The sequence below is a fragment of the Panulirus ornatus genome, chromosome 11 (assembly GCF_036320965.1).
Source record: "Panulirus ornatus isolate Po-2019 chromosome 11, ASM3632096v1, whole genome shotgun sequence".
Taxonomy (NCBI): domain Eukaryota; kingdom Metazoa; phylum Arthropoda; class Malacostraca; order Decapoda; family Palinuridae; genus Panulirus; species Panulirus ornatus.
The window spans coordinates 48,427,723-48,450,886 of record NC_092234.1 but is presented as its reverse complement, the minus strand read 5'-3'; the positions used below and the strand labels follow the sequence as shown (position 1 = coordinate 48,450,886).

Here is a 23,164-nt window from a genome sequence, read left to right as displayed (position 1 = left end):
TCCCGCGTTTGCGAGGTAGTGCAAGGAAACAGACGAAAGAAATGGCCCAACCCACCCCCATACACATGTATATACATACGTCCACACACGCAAATATACATACCTACACAGCTTTCCATGGTTTACCCCAGACGCTTCACATGCCCTGATTCAATCCACTGACAGCACATCAACCCCGGTATACCACATCGCTCCAATTCACTCTATTCCTTGCCCTCCTTTCACCCTCCTGCATGTTCAGGCCCCGATCACACAAAATCTTTTTCACTCCATCTTTCCACCTCCAATTTAGTCTCCCTCTTCTCCTCGTTCCCTCCACCTCCGACACATATATTCTCTTGGTCAATCTTTCCTCATTCATTCTCTCCATGTGCCCGAACCATTTCAAAACACCCTCTTCTGCTCTCTCAACCACGCTCTTTTTATTTCCACACATCTCTCTTACCCTTACGTTACTTACTCGATCAAACCACAGACATATACATATATAAACATGTACATACTCATACTTGCTGCCTTCATCCATTTTCGTCGCCACCCTGCCACACATGAAACAGCACCCCATCTCCCCCCTCACGCGTGTGTGAGGTAGCGCTAGGAAAAGACAACAAAGGCCACATTCATTCTCACACAGTCTGTAGCTGTCATGTGTAATGCACCAAAACCACAACTCTCTTTCCACATCCAGGCCCCACAAAACTTTCTGTGGTTTACCCAGACACTTCACATGCCCTGGTTCAATCCACTGACAGCACATTGACCCCGGTATACCACATCGTTCCAATTCACTCTATTCCTTGTATATCTTTCACCCTTCTGTATGTTCAGGCCCCGATCACTCAAAATCTTTTTCACTCCATCCTTCCACCTCCAATTTGGTTTCTCACTTCTCATTCCCTCCACCTCTGACCAATACATCCTCTTTGTCAATCTTTCCTCACTCATTCTCTCCCTGTGACCAAACCATTTCAGTACACCCTCTTCTGCTCTCACAACCATATTCTCTTTATTACCTTACATCTCTCTTACCCTTTCATTACTTACTCGATCAAACCACCTCACACCACATATTGTCCTCAAACATCTCATTTCCAACACATCCACCCTCCTCCACGCAACCTTATAACATATATATACATGCATATATATTATATATATATATTATTTTATACTTTGTTACAGTCTCCCGCGCAAGGTAGCGCAAGGAAACAGATGAAAGAATTGTCCAACCCACCCACATACACATGTATATGCATAAACACCCAGACACGCACCTATGCATTTTAACGTATACATACATATACATACAGACATATACATATATACACATGTACGTATTCATACATACTGCCTTCATCCATTCCCGCCGTCATCCCACCACACATGAAATTGCACCCCCCTCCCCCTGCGTGGGTGTGAGTTAATGCTAGGAAAAGACAACAAAGGCCACATTTGTTCGCACTCAGTCTCTAGCTGTCATGTGCAGTGCACCGAAATGATGTGGTATACCAGGGTCGATGTGCTGTCATTGGACTGTACCAGGGCATATGAAACATCTGGGGTAAACCTTTGAAAGGTCTTTGGGGCCTGGATGTGGAAAGGGAGCTGTGGCTTTAGTACATTACACATGATAGCTAGAGACTGAGTGTGAACGAATGTGGCCTTTTCTGTCTTTTCCTGGCGCTTCCTCGCTGGAGGGGGGATGCTATATCATGTGTGGTGGGGTGGCGACGGGAATGGATGAAGGCAGCAAGTATATATATATATATATACATATATACCTTAGCTTACCTTCCTGCCCCAGGAAGGTAAGCTGTGCTGTGGTAGGGACCACAAGTCATAGAGCACTATGATGTGTATGCGTAGCATACTATTGCGTAGTAAGTGATTGGAGTTTTTTATAATTGTTACATTGTGGGCATGAAGGGCCTTGAGATATGATGAAACTGTGTTTCTGGTGTTGTATTGTATTGATGGGGGATGTCCAGAAAGTAAATGGGAAAGTGTGAGTCGTGAATGTTAGGAAGTGTGGTTTCTGACAGTTGTATGTCAGGTGTTTTTATTTTAAGATTGAGTTGGGAGGTCAGTTGTGTGGTGCATCTCAGGTTATTTCAGTGTGTATGTTTTATCTGTGTAATAATTGTTGTTGGAGTGGAATCTGTAAGTAGAGGCTGCTGAATTATGAGGCAGGGATGAGCTTTTTATATTACTTGGGAGTTTGTTGGTTAGTTATAAAGTGGTTTGTGTGGGAGGAGTGTAATTCTGTTGCATATAATTGAGTACTGTGTTTGTTGAGATGGAATTGTATTCGGATGAGCTATTTTCCCTGTGAAGGTGTTGAGTGTTTATGATAGCCAGGAAGTGAGAGATTGATTGTTCTAAGTGCTCAATTTAGTGTGGTTTGCAGCCAGTTACTCATTTATCGAGCACCCCATGGGGAGGAAGCTAAACATCTGGGTTGACTGTGGACTGATTGCCATGCCCAGCATTCTAACTCAGGAAGGCTTGTGCTGCACACATAGCAACACTGTGCACTACACCAGGGAAGCTCATAACTAGAAGTTAGGCAGAAAAAATGTATACAAATAAAAGCAAATTTTGTTGAATATTTTAGAAGTTCATCTGCAGTGTTCATATTTACATGAAATGAGTTTAGGAGATCTTGAAAAGGGATTCCTAAGAGTAATTTTTTTGCTGTACTCTTTTAAGGAGTGTGTACTCTGCTGCTCTGCGAGACTCTGCTTCACCTTCTGCTGCTGCTGCTAAGTGTCATCTGATGAAGTCAAATATTGTAGTGTTATCACCCAGTTGGATATCATCTCTTGCAAATGTCCATCAGCCAACAGTGGATGCCATTGTCACTTGTGCTGTGTGTATACTATATTTTTCTCTCTCAGTCACTTATTATTTTGTGCATGCATACATTATGTCAGTATTCTCAGTATATGTTTTCAAAATTTTAGTTTTATGGAATCTTTACTAGACTGCATATTATAAAGTGTCAGCAGAAAGACCTGTTCTACTGAAATTATTTTTTTTCTATGTGTGCTTGCATAAGACAGGCTTTTTGACATAAGAATTAAAGGGAATATATGTTGCAGCCTTCTCTGAGACAGGTGATATAGATTCAGTGTATATACCTCTGTATGTATCATATTGTGAATACTGCAGTGTTGTACACTTCATATAAGTGGGTCTGGATGTGGATAGGGAGCTGTGGTTTCGGTGCATACACATACATATATGCACATGTAACATATTCATATTTGCTTGCCTTCATCCATTCTGGCACTACCCCCTCCACAGGAAACAGCATCACTACCCCCTGCTTCAGCGAGGTAGTGCCAGGGAAACAGACAAAAAAGGCCATGTTCGTTCACACTCAGTCTCTAGCTGTCATATGTAATGCACCAAAACCACAGCTCCCTGTCCACATCCAGGCCTCACAGACCTTTCCATGGTTTACTCTAGACGTTTCGCATGGCCTGGCAGTCCATTGACATTGACCCCGGTATAACACATCATTCCAACTCACTCTATTCCTTGCACACCTCTCACCCTCCTGTGTGTTCCAGCCCTGATTGCTCAAAATCTTTTTTACTCCATCATTCCACCTCCAATTTGGTGTACTGCTTCTCCTTGTGCCTTCCACCTCTGACATTTCTTTTTTTTTTTTTTTTTTTCTTTGTCGCTGTCTCCCGCGTTTGTGAGGTAGCGCAAGGAAACAGACGAAAGAAATGGCCCAAACCACCCCCATACACATGTATATACATACACGTCCACACACGTAAATATACATACCTACACAGCTTTCCATGGTTTACTCCAGATGCTTCACATGCCCTGATTCAATCCACTGACAGCACGTCAACCCCGGCATACCACATCGATCCAATTCACTCTATTCTTTGCCCTCCTTTCACCCTCCTGCATGTTCAGGCCCCGATCACACAAAATCTTTTTCACTCCATCTTTCCACCTCCAATTTGGTCTCCCACTTCTCCTCGATCCCTCCACCTCCGACACATATATCCTCTTGGTCAATCTTTCCTCACTCATTCTCTCCATGTGCCCAAACCATTTCAAAACACCCTCTTCTGCTCTCTCAACCACGCTCTTTTTATTTCCACACATCTCTCTTACCCTTACGTTACTTACTCGATCAAACCACCTCACACCACACATTGTCCTCAAACATCTCATTTCCAGCACATCCATCCTCCTGCGCACAACTCTATCCATAGCCCACGCCTCGCAACCATACAACATTGTTGGAACCACTATTCCTTCAAACATACCCATTTTTGCTTTCCGAGATAATGTTCTCGACTTCCACACTTTCTTCAAGGCTCCCAGGATTTTCACCCCCTCCTCCACCCTATGATCCACTTCCGCTTCCATGGTTCCATCCGCTGCCAGATCCACTCCCAGATATCTAAAACACTTTACTTCCTCCAGTTTTTCTCCATTCAAACTTACCTCCCAATTGACTTGACCCACAACCCTACTGTACCTTGCTCTTATTCACATTTACTCTTAACTTTCTTCTTTCACACACTTTACCAAACTCAGTCACCAGCTTCTGCAGTTTCTCACATGAATCAGCCACCAGTGCTGTATCATCAGCGAACAACAACTGACTCACTTCCCAAGCTCTCTCATCCACAACAGACTTCATACTTGCCCCTCTTTCCAAAACTCTTGCATTCACCTCCCTAACAACCCCATCCATAAACAAATTAAACAACCATGGAGACATCGCACACCCCTGCCGCAAACCTACATTCACTGAGAACCAATCACTTTCCTCTCTTCCTACACGTACACATGCCTTACATCCTCGATAAAAACTTTTCACTGCTTCTAACAACTTGCCTCCCACACCATATATTCTTAATACCTTCCACAGAGCATCTCTATCAACTCTATCATATGCCTTCTCCAGATCCATAGATGCTACATACAAATCCGTTTGCTTTTCTAAGTATTTCTCACATACATTCTTCAAAGCAAACACCTGGTCCACACATCCTCTACCACTTCTGAAACCACACTGCTCTTCCCCAATCTGATGCTCTGTACATGCCTTCACCCTCTCAATCAATACCCTCCCATATAATTTACCAGGAATACTCAACAAAGTTATACCTCTGAAATTTGAGCACTCACTCTTATCCCCTTTGCCTTTGTACAGTGGCACTATGCAAGCATTCCGCCAATCCTCAGGCACCTCATCATGAGTCATACATACATTAAATAACCTTACCATCCAGTCAAAAATACAGTCACCCCCTTTTTTGATAAATTCCACTGCAATACCATCCAAACCTGCTGCCTTCCCGGCTTTCATCTTCCGCAAAGCTTTTACTACCTCTTCTCTGTTTACCAAATCATTTTCCCTAACCCTCTCACTTTGCACACCACCTTGACCAAAACACCCTATATCTGCCACTCTGTCATCAAACACATTCAACAAACCTTCAAAATACTCACTCCATCTCCTTCTCACATCACCACTACTTGTTATCACCTCCCCATTTGCGCCCTTCACTGAAGTTTCCATTTGCTCCCTTGTCTTACGCACTTTATATACCTCCTTCCAGAACATCTTTTTATTCTCCCTAAAATTTGATGATACTCTCTCACCCCAACTCTCATTTGCACTCTTTTTCACCTCTTGCACCTTTCTCTTGACCTCCTGTCTCTTTCTTTTGTACATCTCCCACTCAATTGCATTTTTTCCCTGCAAAAATCGTCCAAATGCCTCTCTCTTCTCTTTCACTAATAATCTTACTTCTTCATCCCACCACTCACTACCCTTTCTAATCAACCCACCTCCCACTCTTCTCATGCCACAAGCATCTTTTGCGCAATCCATCACTGATTCCCTAAATACATCCCATTCCTCCCCCACTCCCCTTACTTCCATTGTTCGCACCTTTTTCCATTCTGTACTCAGTCTCTCCTGGTACTTCCTCACACAAGTCTCCTTCCCAAGCTCACTTACTCTCACCACCCTCTTCACCCCAACATTCACTCTTCTTTTCTGAAAACCCATACAAATCTTCACCTTAGCCTCCACAAGATAATGATCAGACATCCCTCCAGTTGCACCTCTCAGCACATTAACATCCAAAAGTCTCTCTTTCGCACGCCTGTCAATTAACACATAATCCAATAACGCTCTCTGGCCATCTCTCCTACTTACATACGTATACCTCTGACATATATATCCTATTTGTCAATTTTTCCTCACCCATTCTCTCCATATGTCCAAACTGTTTCATCTTACCCTCTTCTGCTTTCTCGACCACTCTCTTATTATTTCCACATATCTTTCTTATCCTTTCATTACTTACTTGATCAAACCACCTCACGTCAAATATTGTTCCCAAGCATTTCATTTCCAACACTTCCACCCTCCTCAGTACAACCCTATCGATAGCCCATGCCTTGCAACCATATGATATTGTTGGAACTAATGTTCCTTCAAACATACCCATTTTTGCTCTCTGAAATAATGTCTTTTTCCTTCTACACATTCTTCATTGCTCCCAGAACCTTCACTCCCTTCCTCACCTGTGACTCACTTCCATTTCCATGGTTCCATTTGCTGCTAAGTCCAATCCCAGATATCTAAAAAACTTCACTTCCAATTTTTCTCTTCAAATTTACATCCCATTTAACTTGTCCTTGATATCAAACAAAAATATATGGAAGTCCAGAGTAAAAGTTGTAAAGTTATTTGAAGAAATTTTAAATCTTATAAGGAACATCAACAGAAACTTATAGAAAAGCTAGATACGTGGCTGAAGTCAGTCCCTGATGAATCATCCTTTGACAACTAGGTAAAGTGGTGACAGAAGTGAGAAACATTACTCATTAAGCAAAACATGCAGTGGGTGCTACATGCTAGCCTTACCATTCTGGCAAAATCTTTTCCCAGTTATTTCTGGGAATGAACATTATCTCTCTCTCTTTCTTCATTTCTGTATCTAAGTCAGGCCTTGAATATTTGCAGGATTTGCTGGACAATGAGCACTGGGATGCCTCTGTGTTAGGTGTGACAGCAATGGCAGGACATGCGACAAAATTGATATGTAGAGGTATGTCAGAGCACCCATGTCATGCTGAGGACCCATCATGTTATCTAGTACAGTCTTCTTCAGGCTGAAACACTTTGTTTATGAATTACTTGGAACAAATTCTTTTTTGCTTCTCAGATCTTAACAATAGAATGTGAGAGGTTGAAATTTTGCTGTTGTGTAAATAGGCTAAATCCAAGAAAAGTTATTTGAAGGATAATTGTGTAGTGGAGCTGAGTTATTAATGGGGTCTAAAGATATTACTTATTACTGAGTGCAAAGATATGCAAAGAATTAGGGATCAGGATTAAGCCAAGGACTTAATGTAGCAGTAGTAGAGTAAATTTTAGGCATTTGAAGTGAAATTGTATGATAAGAATAAGTGTTATTATAGAAGCTCTCTCATTTCAGGCCTGCTTCATATACCATGACCCAATTACTAGACAGGAATACCCTTTTTCTTATTTTTATAGAAAATAATGCAAATGATTATGCAAATACTGTGATTATGTAGAAAATGATGCAAACGAGAAAGGTTAGATTTACATATACTACATATGATAAGTGATAGTCTCATAACATTTAATAAAGAATGTAAATTTCATATCAAGAAATATCATGCAATGAAATGTATATTTCATATTGATTTGCTAAAGGGGTTCATTATGTTGCAGGTGAGGACAGAGGCTGTGAAACTGATCATGCAGTGCAGATCATCACAGACAAACTGAAACAAAGGCTGATAACATGCTCTTCTGGTGGTGATGTGCATCAGGTGAGACTGCTTGTTGCTTTATATTTTACTTGATTTATTTCGCAGTTGATTGCATGGCTTCTATTTACTAGGGTTTTGCTCTCCAATTTTGCATTGAACAGTTGATTGGCTTATGTAGAACATTCACTAAACATTTCAATCATCATGAAGTTCTGCTTACTTTTTCATTTCTTGTGTACACTCCAATAAATACATACTTTTCTAAGGTGCTTCATTAGAAATGCTTTCTTCCAAATCTATTTTATGTATTTTTCCCATTTATTACTAGCATTTGATTTATTACTCTGTTAACTACATCCAATATGATTTAGTATCTACTTATGTCTCAGTTTCTCAACTGAATCAGTTTCACTATTCTGTCCTGGAAACCTTGCTATGCCTGGTGTGTTTTTGCCTTTCTGTACTATATTCTTCTAATAGGTACACCACTCAGTTTGCTATTTAATTCTTTCTGTTATGAGTAAATTCCTTCATCATAGTTCCTACTTTAGTGAATTCTTTCTTAGGTAAGAAGACCCATGATTTTATTACCTTCATAGATTTCCAGTTGCTTTCCTGATGATTTCTTGTCATCAGTTTGTGTCCAGTGTTTTCTGTTGTCATTTGTCTCTCCAGTTCTTCAGTCTTTTATCTTTTCCTTAGAAACCATAAGGTCAACTAAACCTTGATTTTGTAGAAATGATCTATGGATGGTCCTTCCTTACGTTCCTTATTTCTTGTCAATCTAACATCTAATGTGGTCCCCACAAGGAACAATCATCTCTGATTGACTGTCATCATTCATTTTCCATCTACAATATTTTCAAATTTTAATCTTCCCAGGAATTTTGTAGAAATTACCTATGGGTGGTTCATTATGAAGTTCCTTGGCCTGTATTCAAGGTCCATACAATGGGCGGTCGACTTTGTGAGAGTCATGAAGCTTCACATTGTCGTATTCAGGAACATGATACTGTGATGCAGGTCGACACTGATTGGCTGGCTGATATGAGTATGTGATGAATTATTGAAATGTTGCAAAGTTGGCCTTCGCAAGGGGACCCCCTTGTGATGAGACTTTATGAAGGAAAATAATTGTTGACAATTACATATTTTATATTGTAATTGATTATTTATGCATTAAATGCATTTAAGAATATTGTTATCTTATGTTAAAGAGATGGGAATTTGAATAAAAGTGACAGGAAAATATTTTTTTGAGACTGATGGGAGTCTTACCGGTACTTGAGAATGTTTTTGGCAAAACATCAGACTAACAAATAAGAGAAGTACTTTCAAGTATATTGATAGGGAAATATTTGGCAAGCTATTTATATCCTACATAAGACCAAAACTATGTACAGGCCTTTTATCTGTGAAATCTCCAGCAGAGATTTTTTTTCACTGGTTATAGTTATTGCTGAAATGACATAAGTTGTGTTGAATTTTTTGTCTTATTCTATTGTGTTTCTTCCAGGGGAAGCTACTCTTACATTTTTTTGTTGACTTACAATACAGAGCTATGCAGCATTGCATATTGATATTGTTCTCAATTAAACATGTGAATAGTAACGGATTTTTTTTATTATGAATAAAACTTATCTTGTAGGTTTTGTTGGCTGTACGAGGTCTAGGGAATGTTGGTGCATATGGACATGAAGTTGAGGGTGCCTTGCAGGAATGTGCTGCAGATATAACTGTGAACACTGCCATTCGTGTGGCATCATTCTCAGCCCTTGGAAAGGGACCATGCTCTTCACAGGTCAGTTTCAGGTAACATATTATGAAATACATAACATGGAAAATTAAGTGGGGGTTCTTAGGAATAGAAAGAGAATTATATGAAATGGGTGAAAGATAAGATTATTGAGGCAGGTACATTTGTACATGTGTACAAGTGCCTCCAAGACATTAGTTGAAGATATGAAACAGAGAATAGAAAATGGAAGAATAGGGTTTAGAGAAGTAATTTACCTTGGAAGGTAAGAGGCAAACCTTAAACATTAAAGCAAGAAAGAAGACTTAAGTAGTAGACGGAATAGATTGTACTTTTGCAATATTGGAATAGAAGGGCTGTCAGTATGTCTGTATGACTGCGAGTCTTTAATAAAGATGATAGTGAACAAAACTGAGAAAATGAATCACTTTTGATATATAGATACATTACATTATTATACAGATATTGAACTGGCTAAAGTGGGAAGTGCTTAATGAAACAGTAGAGACGGAGCTACGGATCACTGCTTTCCAGTCTCTACGTTTCTGCAACCCAGGTGAAGCTGAAGCAGTTGCTGCACTTATCATTAAGAAGGAATCAGATACACAAGGTTTGAAAAGTCATATTTATTGTTTTATCATATAATAGTATAGGTGTAATTATTGAATACTAGTGTGAAACATTGTGATGTCTAAGGGTGTGTGACCTATTTAATGTTTGATGAAATTCAGTCACAGTAATGAGGTAGAATGGACTGAGTTTGATTTTGTGGGTGCATAAAGTGGATTACACTAAGCTTGAAAGCTTCTTACTAGATAACATTTTGAATTGAAATATCTTATTATATAGATTGTTTCACTTACAAAATTAAGTTTACGGTAAATGAATTAATGATTACCTTTCATCAGAGGCTTGGTTGAGGACATCATTGATTATCAGATTTGTCCTTCCTCTTTGTTTGACAGTAACTTATTATACCTTTGCAGTAAAATCTTATGTGAGTGCCTTTGTGAGGGAGGAAGAAGCTACAAGAGATGCACGTCAGTTCTCCCGTCACTTTGTTACAAACCTGACTTCTCTGATAGGTCTCCCAGACACTCACTTGGAGACAGACTTAATTTTTCAGAATTCATTTTTGCCCCGGAGTGTAGCTTTCAACTTATCATCTGAGATACTAAAACATTTTGGTGGAAGTGCTCAGGTAAGAAAGTTTTTAAACCTCAGAATATATGAACTTTGGGAAAATCTTGATAAAAGTATTTTTATCTTTATTTTTTGTAATCATCCAAAACCATTTGTTAGAGTATAGTAAAAATAAAGAGCTATGCCCCTTGTTGTGGCTATGTAACCCTTCCAAACAAATTTGCAATTAAAAAGATTTTAGTGAACCAGGTGTGTATCATGTTTAGTATATGTCGCCATAGAAATAACTTTAGAATTCAATTGTACACTGCATATCAAGTATCATTATGAAGATATAATATCTGCACGTGGTTTTACAGTTTTATTCCCTTGGATGAATTACTGTTTCATTACATTAACAGTTTGGTGGGCGGCTGGAGAACTTAGAGGACGTAATACAGGCCATTTTTGGTCATGAGGGCACAGCTGGTGGAACAGTGGAGAATTGGTTTTCAGCACTTATATCGAAGGGTCAGGAACTCTTCACTAAAGCCTCAGAGGAGTTTCTTAATAGCCATGGGAGGCATAAAAGGAGTTATAGTTTATCCGATGTAACAGAGATTTTGAGAAAGGTCAGTATCAAAAAGGCGTACAGAATACATATGATTACATACAATATTATGAATAACTTCCGAAAAATGTCACCCTGATAATGTTTTATCTGTCCGTTTGTGATCATGTGTTTAATTTTTTGAACTGGTGTCAGTTTGTTTTAAGTCATATTTTGATATACATAGAATGGTCCATGAAACACTAATGGTTACATTTCAATCACTTTTGTATGCATCCTCCTCAGACATACTCCCATGGTCATTTTGATGTGATAATTCATGTCACATGTGACAACCATTTCACTGCATCTCTCTTTACTCTCATTCACACCCTACTTACTGTCATAGTTCACATGTATCTAAACATGTGTAGATGTTACCAAGATGAGAAGGGCAGAGTGATAGGTAGTTTGTCTGAGGAGAGACACATGTATGTTCTACCTCTAAGTGAAACAGAGCTCATGGGTAATGGTCTAGGAATGTCTTAGGGGTAAATTCAGGGGATAGTGTGAGGGGTTGCACTTCTACTCAAAGGAATTTTGGGAATGTGATATGTTGGGGCTGAAAAAGGGGCAAATAAGAGTTGCGGTGAGTAAGTATCAGCTTTCATGAGAGAGAATAAGTAAACGTTTTGAAAGGGGGTTGATGGTGTGAGAAAAACAAGAGAACAAATTCAAACATAAGTGAAATTGATAATAATGGTGATGATAATTATGATAATAATTTTCCAAAAGGAGGAACAGAGAAGGGGACCAAGTGAGGATATTTCCTCTATGGTTCAGTCCTCTGTTCTTAATGCTACCTTGCTCAAGCAGGAAATGGCGACTGAGTATGATAAAATAAAATGAATAAATAGATAAATAATAATGATAATATTGATAATGATAATAATGATAGTACTGATAATGATATCAATAATAATGAATGTACTGGAAATGAGATTTTTGAGGACAATGTGTGGCGTTAGGTGCTTTGACCAAGTAAGTAATAAAAGGGTAAGAAAGATTTGTGGTAATGAAAATAGTGTGGTTGAGAAAGCAGAAGAGGGTATGCTGAAATGGTTTGGACATATGGAGAGAATGAATGAGGAGAGGTTGAGAAAAAGGATCTATGTGTCAGAAGTGGAGGGAACAAGGGGAATGAGGAGACCAAATTGACGATGGATGGATGGAGTGAAATTTCTTATGTGAATGTAAGAAATAGCATGCATGAAAAAGATAAAACAATTTCTTGATTTGTTTTTCCAAGGTATTAACAACATAGGTATCTTAATTTAGGTGAGGCATCAGGTGGTGACAGAGTTGCGTGGATGGGTGTTTGCAGGCTTTGGTGGTCAAGAGCATTATTTCTCCTCTTATACTCTTGACCCTTTCACCCTTGAATGGGAAGGACTAATAAACCAGTGGTTGGAGCAACTTTTTGAGACAACATATTCTTCTCTCATCAATTCAGATGTGAGTACATTGTTAATTTTTCATCAGTTCATAAGTGAGTATATAACATATTTCTCACCTTTTTAAATATAAATGGATTTCCAATATATTGTTTTCACTTCTAAGCACATTTCATGTAAGTACTAGTGTATATTTTGGAATATAGATAAAACTAACAACTCCATATTTATACAGGTGATGTAGTCATTATTTTTGTTATCTGTTTGAAATATCAAGCTTTGTTGATGTACCACATGTTGCAACTGAAGGCAGAGTTGCTTGCCACTTTTTCAGGTGTGCATTACTGTTTTGGGGGAAGACAGCTACTCTGTGGGCAAAATAAATGTTTAACTATGCTAAAGGAGTTTAGACCCACCACCTAATGCTTTCTTAAGGATGTGAGTTGATTTGGAACTGAAAGATCCATTGCTACCATTGTTGACCATTCTGTCAGAATGAACAATATGCTATGATCTTTTCTTCCCCATCATGTTTTATGGTTACCTGACACTGTAGGATTCTTTTCCCAAGCTAATGGTAGTTCCTTATGACATAAGGCATCTCTCTATGTCATATAGTGTGCCTTCCAGTTGAAAGGAGGGTCAGAAAATGCATACTGTACAAGTATGTCTAGAGTACTGACATTATCAGCTGTACAAACCCCATTATGCTATAACACTCCAAGATTTTTCCTGATAATATGTGCATTTCAGTTCAAATGAGGGCAGGAAGAGGCAAACCATTCAAGTATGGCCAAAGTCCCTACACTGTAAACCACTCATATATTCTTAAGAGTTCTCTGTTATTTGCCTTTGGGTGTTCTAGCTTTGCATTTTTCATAGATCTGTAATGTGGTGACTGATGAGAGGGAGCTGTGGGAGGAATAGAAATGTTATAGTTTGGATGTACTCGGAATTGGGAAAAACCCATGTCCATGAGCAGGGTGCATGGGTGAAAATGGAAATGAAGGATGCAAGTTTTGGAAGGGCGTTGAAGGAGGAATCATATAGACAGGAGTTGATGAATATTATTTAGGAAGAGGGAAAGAAGGATATGCAATTGTACTATCACCACGGGTGTGTGAGGGTGTTACAGAGCATTGATGGAATGGTATGGGTGAAAGGAAGAATTGGAATTGTTAAGTAAACATGGTTATTTTTTGTGTGTCCATGAATATTAAGAAGTTTGGTAAGGATGAAATGAAGCATTTCTGGAAAAATTTGAATGTGTAGAAATGGTTTTGAGAAGGAGGGAAACATCATTGTAATGGGTGATATGAATGTGAAGGTGGAATGTGATGCAATTGGCCAGATAGATAGTTAATGGGAGAGCCTGGAGTACATGAGAATTGAAGTCATCTTGGGATGGTTTTATCCATTGCAAATACCTTTTTCAGCATAAGATAATGTACAGATATACTTGGATGAGAAATGATGGAAGAGAACAACAAAAGAGCTTGATTGACTATGATGCAGTGGATGAAAGGTTGAGAAAAGTTGTACTGGATGCTAAGTTGTGAGAGAGTCCTTTGGAGACTTACCTTTTTGCAGTTTTTGTGGAAGCAAGGTTCAGGCAGAACTGGATGTATGATATAAGGAAGAATGGAGAGATAAAAGTGTTGACAAATGAGAAGATGAATCATAAAGAATGCAAGAAGGATTATGATGAAAGGTGACTGAAAATTTAGATGAAGGTGTAGTAAATATAGGGATGCAGTCGTGTGTGAATGTGTTGCAATATTTAGAGAAAAACTCTGCTAAAGGTTACAGAATTAGTAGTTGGATACATGGTCATGATACGTATAAGATTAAAAGGGGAAATGCATAATGGATGAATGAGGCTAGAAATTTTGTGGAAGAGAAGAAAAAGGCATATGGTTGATTGCTCAAAAAGAATTTACCAGTGGAAGTTCAGCAAAGGAGGGAAGAATATGAGATCTGTAAGCAGAATGTTAAGAAGCTGGCTTAGGAGAGCAAATAGAGAGAGATGAAGATTTTGGAAGAAAGTTGGGTGAAAAGTTTAGGGAAAATGAGAAACTGTGCTGGAAGGAGGTGGCAAAGAAGAAAGATGGATGTAAAAGTGGAAATGTAAAGTAAGAAGTAAGGAAGGAGAATTTCTGAATTAAAAGGAGGAAGTGATAGGGTGATGATAAGAGTATTTTAAAGTTTTAATGAATGTAGGAGAAGGTGAGGCAGCACTTGTTACATGCATGGGTATGGTGTTTGCAGAGGCTCCTACCTAATTTTCCTACTCACTACTTCTCCCTAATACTTTTGCCTAATGTTCCAATGTACTTCCTCTACCTATTGTTTCTACCTAATGCTCCTGAGTAAATATTCCTACCTACTTCTATCGATTGCTCCTACCATTTTGCCAAAAGGCAGGGTTAGCACATAGTGCTTACTGCCGGAAAATCTACAGTTATGAAGAATGAACTGTGTGAGTAAAGCTTTGTCATATGCTATGTATGACAGAGATTGTATGTTTGTGGATAGAATGTCAGTAGCCCTCGTGAGGATGAGGCAGAAAGAAAAGACAGCTGTATGGGTCAGAGGAGTGCAATTTGACAAGCACTGAAGTGCTGGCTCACAAACTCTCATGATACCCAGGCTGGTAGTATTGGTAATATACCTCCCTGGTTGTTGGCTGCCTACCAACTACTACTTCTACTACTATTACCACTGTATCTTTATTCAAAGGAAAATGTGATAAGAGTGTATGTAGCAATTATAGGAGAATAAGTATTTTAGGTATAACAAATCTCATTTCCAACACATCCACCCTCCTCCGCACAACTCTATCTATAGCCCATGCCCCGCAGCCATGTAACATTGTTGGAACCTCTTTTCCTTCAAACATACCCATTTTGCTCTGTGAGATAATGTTCTCGCCTACCACACATTCTTCAATGCTCCCAGAACCTTCGCCCCCTTCCCCCACCCTGTGACTCACTTCTGCTTCCATGGTTCCATCCACTGCCAAATCCACTCCTAGATATCTAAAACACTTCACTTCCTCCAGTTTTTCTCCATTCAGACATATTTTCATTATTCAAATATTCTCCACTTCATTCTTATATAAGGTGACCAGAATGATTTCTTGTATGTGTTATAAAATTATGTACTCAAACTTCTATGGAGCACTACTTACTTTCCCTGTAAAAAAAAAAAAAAAAAAAAAAAAAAAAGTGCCATAGGTCAGAATCAATCTTTCCTTGTCAATGTTGATCCTGATAGCACTTACAGAGATTTGTAGACCTATAGTGTTTTTAGACCCATTTTGATTGAATGGTTCTCAGTGGTTGCCCACATTCATTCACTTAATGTGATTATTTCATTCATGTGCTGAGGTTTTGTATATAATCTACTCAGGTGGAAATGACAACTGGTTGGGCTGAGGTTGACAACTGTGTTTTATCATGGAGCCTATTAGGGACACCTCTGATGTTGTCGCTGCAAGAGGGAGGAGTTTTCACACTGGGGGTCACTTCACAAGTCAACCTACTCAGTCTTCTCACCAACCCAAGTGCTTCTACACTCAGCATTGCTGTCAAACCTAGGTTTGTTAGAAGTGGTTTATGATTATTATTTTGAAACAATGCGGTCTTTCCTTGAATGAGGGTGCTGTGTGTTTTTTCTGTGATGAGTTGTTATTATTTTTTACTTCGGGAAATTCTTTTTCTTGATATGCTCTAACTCTAAACCTTTTATATCTTGTCATGCCGAATAATCTATATGATACCATAAAGAATTTGATACTACATACTATTGTAATATTATTTGGTATGGCACTCTGAAAATGGAATCTGAGTAGTGGTGTTTGGATTTAAAAACTTTATGAATTGTTTGGACCTGATGAGGTGGATTGTCTCTGTGAAACATGGTGCTGCTTGTATGGAAAAATTACATGTTAGGTAAAATTTCATCACAAAGTAGTGTGGGGCCTGGATGTAGATATGGAGCTGTGGTTTCAGTGCATTACACATGACAGCTAGAGATAGTGTGAATGAATGTGGCAATCAAGTATGATAAAAAAAAAAGGAACAGAGAAGGCGGCCAAGTGAGGATAGTCCTTCTAAGGCTCAGTCCTTTGTTCTTAATGCTACCTCGCAGATGCGGGAAGTGGCAAATATATAAGAAAAAAGAAAATATCTATACACATATTTAATCCACTCCAAGGGGATGGTTGAGAACATGTGTACCTGGCTCAGGCTTGGGTATATGTATATATACCCAAGCCTGAGCCAGGTACTTATTTCATCGACCAACCCACAGGGATGGATGAAATGCTGGTTGACTGTGGACCGACTTTCGCAACCAGGATTGTAATCTATGTGCTCAACCCTGAGTGGTTGGTTTCATGTATACTATATACTGTATGTACTGTATATGGATCTGCCAAAATAGGAGAGGCAGAAATATTTTGACCCCAGGGCTCTAAAATCTTAATGCAATACTGTGTACGAGGTGGTCATGGTAAACCATGAAAGCCTGTGGTGCTTGGCTGTGGGTGTTGGGTTGTGGATAAGGGCCTCTGTTTTCAGTGGATTGCACATGACATCTGGAGAATAGGTGTGAGTGAATGCACCCTTTCTTTGTTCTTGGTGCCAATGTGGGAATCAGCAAACAAGTATGAAGAAATATATACATTTCATGAACTACTTCTATTTCTCTTCAGCATTGGTGTATATTCACTGTCGCAGTTGGGTGTTGCATCTCTCACAGGTGATGTCATAGCATCTTCAGCAACACAGGCATCTGCTGGTGTTGATGTCTCTGCCATGTTGATGATCCAGGTTTGTTCTTTGAATTCATAAAAGCCTTTTGTAATGAAGAGTAATGATTAATGATTATTAGCACATGCTTGACCTTGACAGCGCTGCATCTGACTGGTGTAAGGATTGATTTTACAATCTTTTGTAATTTTGTTATTTTGGAAAAAGATTAATTGAATTAGATAAAACATAATGATAATGATGATAATGATTATAATCTAACCAATATTGGTGTATTATGGATGAATGATGAAACATTCTCTGGGGCAACTCACTTGAAACTCAGGCCATGCTCATAGACTTTTTACTTCATTGTACTAAAGCATCTACAAAACTTCCCCACATTAACCTGAAAGGAGTGAATGATAGATACTTATGATTTTTTAATTGTTATAGAAACATGTTTGAAATTGTAAGAGAAATACATTTTATAAACAATTTAAAAAATGTGAATTTTGAGGGTTGGAAACAAAACCTTAGTTGATGGTATGGTAGAGGCATAGAGTTCATGCTAGGGTTAATCTGCAAAATAAAGAGATGGAAGATAAGTGTCTCTTGTTTCCCCAGGGTGTCGACAATGTGGAGTTCAAAGTAGATATTCCACAGGATTCATTCCATGGTTACTCTCGGCAGTTCACCCACAGCCTTGAATACCCAACTGCAGCTGATGATGTTTATGACAATGATGATGGTAATGATTTTGATATTCACCAAGATACTGATGAATATTCTCATGCTGAAATTATTGGAGATACTCGAAATCAAGCTGACAGAGAATCAGGTTGCTCTGATGAAGATCATGCTTTCTTTGGTAAACTAGATGGTTTTAGTGCAGACAGACTTCATGGTCACCCTCATTACCACACAAACAGTGTCTGTAACAATGCCTTTGAAGCAACTCTGGGAATAATTTCTCGCACAACCACGCAATGGGCAAGAGGCAAGCATGTGGCAGCTTTTAAGTCAGAAAGCTACCTCCAGAAAAGTGAGGATAATATCACGGGGTATAGAATTGGCTTTTCATGGAAGAATCCTGGTAAGAGTACAGAAAAGTAGTATTTGTGGTGTATAAATGCCTTGATACTCTCAAGTGGAAGAGGTGTTATCTTATGAAATATTCTTTTTATTATAGAATGAAATATAATTTTTTAATTATAGTAGTTATATGTTGTTAGGTACTAGCAACTTTTCAACTTGTTGTACCATTGTATCATATTTATATTACTTATGTCTGGTATCAATCTATAAAGATATTGTTTTAGTATGATCAGTTAGTTCAATAGTTGTAAAGATTTAAAACTTTTATTTATGAATTGATTGGACATGTTCTTTAGTTCCTGGTATGATAACATATGTATACTAAAGGATGAAATATTGTAGGTAGTTACTGGATTATTGTCTTCTCAGGTTAGTTTTAATATAAATTTTTCATGATTTTCAGGTGTTAATTCAATGTTCCTTGATGTGCATATTGAAGCTGAAGGTTCCAAGCCAGAAAAGAAAGCTGGTTTGGTGTTTGGTGTTACCTACAGTCCACACTTCACTCTGAGAATCTTACTTCATAGCCAACAGTTCTCTGCCTTTGCAGAAGGTAGGTGGTACCTGTACAAGGCAGCAGAAATGGGGATGATTCCCACACAAGAATTTTAATGCATAGATGCTCTGTAAAAAGAGATAATATTCATTTGATTAATATGCTTTTTATTGTCCCAGGATTTCTGTTGAAGAAGACAACCCTGTAGCCCAAGGCTGCCATACTTGCAGTAGCAGGGAAACATGGACCCCTTTAGGGTGTGAAATTCTTTGATGAGACTGTACTCTCAGTGATAAAGCCTTGCCAAAGATGGCTGTTCACTTGTGATATAACTTCTTGCAGGCAGAGTCTGGTAACACCAATAGGTGCTGCGAATATGTGGCGTGGTTAGAAAGCTATTAGAAGCAGTTTTAGAAGATGTTTTATCAACAGATTAAGGCATGTGTGTGAGCAGGTAGAGAGGAAAGTGAGTAGTTCTAGGTGAAGGTAGGTCTATGGCATGGGTGCATGATATTACCACAGCTGTTTAATGTTTATGGATGGGATGGTGAGGAAGGTGAAGGCATACAGTCTGCTGGGGATGGGGTGGCTTGGTAAGTGAACCAGTTGATGATATGGTGTTGGTGACAGATCTGAGTATGAAACTGCAGAAACTGATACCTGAGTTTAGGTGTGTGAATGGAGAAAGTTGAGAGTAAATGTGAATAAAAGCAAGATTAACAGGCTCATCAGTAAAGAGAAACAGGTTATGTAGAGTGTGAGTTGGAATGGAGAGAGCTTGGATGAAGTGGAGTGTTTCAGATATATAGGAGTGGATATGGCAGTAAATGGAACCATGGGAGCTGAAGTAAGCCACAGGTTGGATGAGGGGAGCAGTGGTTTTGGAAAGGGGAAAAGGATTTGTTAGATGCTGTGTTAGTCTTGTCCATGGTGTGTGGATTCAAGGTGTGGGCCTCAGATGAAAATTAAAAGATAGGGTGAATGTGTTGGAAATGAAGTGTTAGAGGACTGTATGTGGTGTAAGGATGGTTGATTGAGTAAGAAATGATAGGGTAAGAGAGAGTTGTTGCAGTAAGAGGAGTATGTATGAGAGAGCTGACAACAGTGTGTTGATATGGCTAAGACATATGGAAAGCATGAGTGGAAAGGATGAATATGAGGGTATACTTGTCAGAAGTGGAAGGAGCATGGAAAAGGGGGAAGCCAAGGAGGTGGAAGGACGGTGTGAAAGATGCTCTGAAGGCCAACGACTTAAACATGTAGGAGAGTGGAAGGCTTGCGAGGGACACAGTGAATTGTGGTGATGTGGTATATAGGGAATGAATTGCTGTCAGTAGGTTGACCCAAGGTGCATGAAACAATCGAAGGAAACGACGAAAAAGGTCCCTGTTCCTGGTGCTACCTTGCCAGAATGGGAAATGGCAAACATATAAAAAGGCAATTATATCATTATTTTAATTATTATCGTAACATGGTCTGCTAAAATGGTTTGGACATATGGAAAGAAAGAGTGAGGAGAGGTTGACAGAGAGAGAGAGGATATATGTGTCTGTGGTGTAGGGGATAAGGAGAAGGAGACCTAATTAAAGGTGGAAGGATGAAATGAAAAAGATTTTGAGTGCTCGGGGCATGAACATGCAGGTAGGTGAATGATGCCCATGTGATCAGATGAAGTTGAGTAATGTATACATGGAGTGATGTCCTATCAGTAGACTGAACAGGGTAGATGAAGCAGCTGTGCAAGACCACAGAAAGGGTTTGTGGAGCCTTGGTGTAGGTAGGGGGCTGTGGTTTCACTCCAAGACACATGACATCTAGAGAATGGATGTGAGCAAATGAGTCCTTTCTTCATCTGTTCCTGCCTTTGCTAACATAGGAAGTGTTCAGCAAGTATGATGAAAATGTTTATTGTTATTATTGTTATTATTATTTATTTATTTATTCATTTATTTTGCTTTGTCGGTGTCTCCTGCGTTAGCGAGGTAGCGCAAGGAAACAGACGAAAAAATGGCCCAACCCACCTACATACACATGTATATACATATACGTCCTCACACGCAAATATACAAACCTATACATCTCAATGTATACATATATATACACACACAGTCATATACATATATACACATGTACATAATACATACTGTCTGCCTTTATTCATTCCCATTGCCACCCCGCCACACATGAAATAACAACCCCCTCCCCCCCTCATGTGCACGAGGTAGCCCTAGGAAGACAACATAGGCCCCATTCGTTCATACTCAGTTTCTAGCTGTCATGTAATAATGCACCGAAACCACAGCTCCCTTTCCACATCCAGGCCCCACAGAACTTTCCATGGTTTACCCCAGACGCTTCACATGCCCTGGTTCAATCCATTGACAGCACGTCAACCCCAGTATACCACATCGTTCCAGTTCACTCTATTCCTTGCACGCCTTTCACCCTCCTGCATGTTCAGGCGCCAATCACTCAAAATCTTTTTCATTCATCTTTCCACCTCCAATTTGGTCTCCCACTTCTCGTTCCCTCCACCTCTGACACATATTTTTCTCTTGGTCAATCTTTCCTCACTCATTCTCTCCATGTGACCAAACCATTTCAAAACACCCTCTTCTGCTCTCTCAACCACGCTCTTTTTTATTACCACATATCTCTCTTACCCTATTATTACTTACTCGATCAAACCACCTCACACCACATATTGTCCTTAAACATCTCATTTCCAGCACATCCACCCTCCTGCACACAACTCTATCCATAGCCCACGCCTCGCAACCATACAACATTGTTGGAACCACTATTCCTTCAAACATACCCATTTTTGCTTTTCAAGATAATGTTCTCGACTTCCACACATTCTTCAACACTCCCAGAATTTTCGCCCCCTCCCCCACCCTATGATTCACTTCTGCTTCCATGGTTCCATCTGCTGCCAAATCCACTCCAAGATATCTAAAACACTTCACTTCCTCCAGATTTTCTCCATTCAAACTTACCTCCCAATTGACTTGACCCTCAACCCTACTGTACCTAATAACCTTGCTCTTATTCACATTTACTCTCAACTTTCTTCTTTCACACACTTTACCAAATTCAGTCACCAGCTTTTGCAATTTCTCACATGAATCAGCCACCAGCGCTGTATCATTATTATTATTATTATTATTATTATTATTATTATTATTATTATTATTATTATTATATATTTATTATACTTAATAGCCATCTCCTGTGTGAGCAAGGTAGTGCAAGGAAACAGACGAAAGAATGGCCCAACCCACCCACATACACATATATATACGTAAACGCCCTCATAAGAATGGCCCAACCCACCCACATACACATATATATATGTAAACGCCCACACACGCATATATACATACCCATACATTTCAACGTATGCATACATATACATACACAGACATATACATACTTACACATGTACTTATTCATACTTGCTGCCTTCATCCATTCCTGTCACCACCTCGCCAGACATGAAATAGCATCCCCTCCCCACGAGATAGTTCTAGGAAAAGACCAAAAAGGCCACATTCATTCATACTCAGTCTCTATCTGTCATGTGTAATGCACCAAAAACCACAGCTCCCTTTCCACATCCAGGCACCACAAAACTTTCCATGGTTTACCCCAGACGCTTCACATGACCTGGTTCAATCCATTGACAGCACATTGACCCCGGTATACCACATCGTTCCAATTCACTCTATTCCTTGCAAGCCTTTCACCCTCCTGTATGTTCAGGCCCTGATTGCTCAAAATCTTTTTCACTCCGTCCTTCCACCTCCACATTATTATTTTTTTTTTTTTTTTTTTTTTTTTTTATACTTTGTCGCTGTCTCCCGCGTTTGCGAGGTAGCGCAAGGAAACAGACGAAAGAAATGGCCCAACCCCCCCCCCCATACACATGTACATACACACGTCCACACACGCAAATATACATACCTACACATCTTTCCATGGTTTACCCCAGACGCTTCACATGCCTTGATTCAATCCACTGACAGCACGTCAACCCCTGTATACCACATCGCTCCAATTCACTCTATTCCTTGCCCTCCTTTCACCCTCCTGCATGTTCAGGCCCCGATCACACAAAATCTTTTTCACTCC

General features: G+C 39.3%; 1 protein-coding gene across 1 annotated transcript in view; it reads left to right on the top strand.

Annotated features, from left to right (window-relative positions):
* Positions 1–23,164, top strand: part of LOC139751146 (uncharacterized) — a 202,396-nt gene that overhangs the window by 21,106 nt on the left and 158,126 nt on the right. The window contains exons 8-19 of the mRNA XM_071666245.1: positions 2,710–2,869; positions 7,022–7,106; positions 7,760–7,860; positions 9,449–9,601; positions 10,019–10,166; positions 10,543–10,757; positions 11,101–11,310; positions 12,567–12,743; positions 16,094–16,281; positions 17,400–17,517; positions 18,064–18,532; positions 18,938–19,087. Coding sequence (XP_071522346.1) covers positions 2,710–2,869; positions 7,022–7,106; positions 7,760–7,860; positions 9,449–9,601; positions 10,019–10,166; positions 10,543–10,757; positions 11,101–11,310; positions 12,567–12,743; positions 16,094–16,281; positions 17,400–17,517; positions 18,064–18,532; positions 18,938–19,087 — 2,174 coding nt within the window. The remainder of the gene's footprint in view (positions 1–2,709; positions 2,870–7,021; positions 7,107–7,759; positions 7,861–9,448; positions 9,602–10,018; positions 10,167–10,542; positions 10,758–11,100; positions 11,311–12,566; positions 12,744–16,093; positions 16,282–17,399; positions 17,518–18,063; positions 18,533–18,937; positions 19,088–23,164) is intronic.